Raw genomic sequence first — 3,741 nt, 5'->3', positions numbered from 1 at the left:
CGTTCCCATTGGTGTGTCCGCGCAAGAGGGGGTGGGGCTCCGGCGGCAGCTGAGGCGAGCCCCGTCTCCATTGGTCCGTCCGGCCCCTCAGGGGGCGGGGCTCCGTTGGCCGCTGAGGAGAGACCCGTCGCCATTGGTACCTGCCCGCCGGCTACTGTGGTCGCGGGGCGGTGTGTTCTCGACTGTGAGCCCACTGTTGGGTAGGACCCGTCTCTATATGTTGCCAACTTGGACTTCCCAAGCGCTTAGTACAGTGCTCTGCACACAGTAAGTGTTCAATAAATACGATTGAATGAATGAATGTCTATTCTATTTATTTTATTTTGTTAGTATGTTTGGTCTTGTTTTCTGTCTCCCCCTATAAGACCGTGAGCCCACTGTTGGGTAGGGACTGTCTCTACATGTTGCCAACTTGTACTTCCCAAGCGCTTAGTACAGTGCTTTGCACACAGTAAGCGCTCAATAAATACGATTGAATAAATGAATGTCTATTCTATTGATTTTATTTTGTTAGTATGTTTGGTTTTGTTCTCTGTCTTCCCCTATAAGACTGTGAGCCCACTGTTGGGTAGGGACTGTCTCTATATGTTGCCAACTTGGACTTCCCAAGCGCTTATTACAGTGCTGTGCACACAGTAAGTGTTCAATAAATACGATTGAATGAATGAATGTCTATTCTATTTATTTTATTTTGTTAGTATGTTTGGTTTTGTTCTCTGTTTCCCCCTATAAGACTGTGAGCCCACTGTTGGGTAGGGACTGTCTCTACATGTTGCCAACTTGTACTTCCCAAGCGCTTAGTACAGTGCTCTGCACACAGTGCTGAGTGCACTGTGTGCAAAGCACTGGACTGAGCGCTTGGTGACAATAATAATAATGGTAATGGTAGATCATTCATTCATTTATTCAGGCGTATTCATTCATTGATGATTGATGATGACGATGATGATGATGTGGGTGGGGCAGGAGTTTCGTTCCCGTTAAAGTCCTACTGAGAGCTCGCCCCCTCCTTCCTCTCCCCCCTCCTCCCCCTCACCTCCGCCTTACCTCCTTCCCCTCCCCACAGCACCTGTATATATGTATATATGTTTGTACATACTTATTACTTTATTTTACTTGTATATATTTATTTTATTTTAATATGTTTTGTTTTGTTGTCTGTCTCCCCCTTCTAGACTGTGAACCCGCTGTTGGGTAGGGACCGTCTCTACATGTCGCCAACTTGTACGTCCCAAGCGCTTAAGACAGTGCTCTGCACACAGTAAGCGCTCAATAAATACGATTGAATGAATGAATGAATGAATTGGTCCGTCCGCGCCCGAGTGGTGGGGTCGGGGCGGCCGCCGAGGCGAGCCCCGTCCCCATTGGTCCGAGGGGGAGAGCCCCGTCCCCATTGGTCCGTTCGCGCCCGAGGGCGGGGCTCCGGCGGCTTTTGCGGAGAGGCACGTTTCCATTGGTCCGTCCGGCCCTGAGGAAAGACCCATCCCCATTGGTCCGAGCGGGAGAGCCCCGTCCTCATTGGTCCGTCCTCGCCCGAGGGGCGGGGCTCCGGCAGCCGCTGAGGAGAGCCACGTCCCCATTGGTCCGTTAGGCCCCGAAGGGGCGGGACTCCGGCGGCCGCCGTGGAGAGGCCTGTTGTCATTGGTCCGTCCGTCCCCTGGGGGAAGGACCGTCCCCATTGGTCCGTGGGCGCCTGAAGGGGTGCGGTTCCGGCGGCCGCTGAGGCGAGCTCTGTCCTCATTGGTCCGTCCGGACCCCAGGGGGAGGGGCTCCGGCGGCAGCGGAGGAGAGGCCTGTTGCCATTGGTCCGTCCGGCCCCTGAGGAAAGACCCGTCCCCATTGGTCCGCGGGCGCCTGAGGGGGTGGGGCTCCGACTGCCCCTGAGGCGAGCCCCGTCCTCATTGGTCCGTCCGGACCCCCCTCCCAGGGGGCGGGGCTCCGGCGACCGCTGAGGAGAACCCCGTCCCCATTGGTCCGTCCGGCCCCCGAGGCAAACCCCGTCTCCATTGGTCCGGGGGGGCGGGAGCCCCGTCCCCATTGGTCCGTCCGCGCCCTAGGGGCGGGGCTCCGGCGGCCGCTGAGGAGAGCCCCGTCCCCATTGGTCCGTCTGGCCCCGAGGGGGCGGTTCCCGGCGGCCGCTGATGAGAGGTCTGTTGTCATTGGTCCGTTCGTCCCCTGGGGAAAGGACCGTCTCCATTGGTCCGTAGGCGCCTGAAGGGGTGGGGTTCCGGCGGCCGCTGAGGCGAGCTCCGTCTTCATTGGTCCGTCCGGACCCCAGGGGGCGGGGATCCGGCGACGGCTTAGTAGAGCCCCGTCCCAATTCGTCCGTCCGTGCCCAAGGGGGCGGGGCTCCGGCGGCCGCGGAGCAGAGGCCTGTTGCTATTGGTCCAATAAATACGATTGATGATGATGATGATGGTCTGTCCGGCCCCTGAGGAAAGACCCGTCCCCATTGGTCCGCGGGCGCCTGAGGGGGTGGGGCTCCGGCTGCCCCTGACGCGAGCCCCGTCCTCATTGGTGCGTCCGAATCCCCTCCAGGGGGCGGGGCTCCGACGACCGCTGAGGAGAGCCCCGTCCCCATTGGTCCGTCCGGCCCCCGAGGCGAGCCCCGTCTCCATTGGTCCGAGGTGGGGGGAGCAGGGGCGGGGCTCCGGAGGCCGCTGAGGCGAGCCCCGTCCTCATTGGTCCGTCCGGCCCCTGTGGAAAGGCCCGTCCCCATTGGTCCGTGGGCGCCCGAAGGGGCGGGGCTTAGGGGAGGCCCCGCCTCCAGGGGCGGGCGCGAGGGGAGGCGCGGCTGCCATTGGTGGGCGGGCGGTGGTGTCGGCGGCGGAGCGGTTAGTCGCCGCTGAAGGAGGCGGCTGAGGCGGCGGCGTCTTCTCCATCCTCGTCGTCCTCCTCCTCCTCCTCCTGCTCCAGGCTTTCCGGCGGTGAGTGCCCCCCCCCCCCCGCGCAGCCCCCTTCCTCCTCCGGGAGCCCCCTCAGGAGCCGGACACCTCAGCACGAATAAGGACAGCAACACCCCCTCTGCATCCTCCTCCTCATCGGCATCCCTCCCAACCGCTTAGTGCTCTGCACACAGTCAGCGCTCAATAAACACGATTGATTGAATGAATGAGGGGGTGTCATTCATTCAGGCGTAGTCCGTGAGCGCTCACCGTGTACAAAGCACCGCGCTGAGCGCTTGGTGACAGCAGTAATAGTGATAATGGGACGGCATTCATTCATTCAGGCGTAGTCAGTGAGCGCTCACCGTGTGCAAAGCACTGGGCCGAGTGCTTGGTGACAGTAATAATAATGATAATGGTAGAGCATTCATTCATTCATTCAGGCGTATTCAGTGAGCGCTCACTGTGTGCAAAGCACTGCGCCGAGCGCTTGGTGACAATAATGATAATGGTAGTTCATTCATTCATTCAGGCGTAGTCAGTGAGCGCTCACTATGTGCAAAGCACCGCGCTGAGCGCTTGGTGACAGCAGTAATAGTGATAATGGGACGGCATTCATTCATTCATTCAGGCGTAGTCAGTGAGCGCTCACCGTGTGCAAAGCACTGGGCCGAGTGCTTGGTGACAGTAATGATAATGGTATAGTATTCATTCATTCATTCAGGCGTATTCAGTGAGCGCTCACTGTGTGCAAAGCACTGCGCTGAGCGCTTGGTGACAGCAATAATAGTGATAATGGTAGAGCATTCATTCATTCAGGCGTAGTCAGTGAGCGCCCACTGTGTGCAAAGCACTG

The 3,741-nt window shown here is 58.8% G+C and overlaps 1 protein-coding gene across 1 annotated transcript; it reads right to left on the bottom strand.

Annotated features, from left to right (window-relative positions):
• Positions 1 to 2,053: 2,053 nt before the first annotated feature.
• LOC119937485 (proline-rich protein HaeIII subfamily 1-like) lies at positions 2,054 to 2,719 on the bottom strand. Its single transcript, XM_038756994.1, has one exon. It carries the CDS (start codon positions 2,717 to 2,719, stop codon positions 2,054 to 2,056), a length of 666 nt encoding a protein of 221 aa, XP_038612922.1.
• Between the last annotated feature and the right edge of the window lie 1,022 nt (positions 2,720 to 3,741).

This window comes from Tachyglossus aculeatus, chromosome 15 (assembly GCF_015852505.1).
Source record: "Tachyglossus aculeatus isolate mTacAcu1 chromosome 15, mTacAcu1.pri, whole genome shotgun sequence".
Taxonomy (NCBI): Eukaryota; Metazoa; Chordata; class Mammalia; order Monotremata; family Tachyglossidae; genus Tachyglossus; species Tachyglossus aculeatus.
Note: the sequence above shows the minus strand (reverse complement) of the source record. Positions and strands in the feature narration are given on the sequence as shown.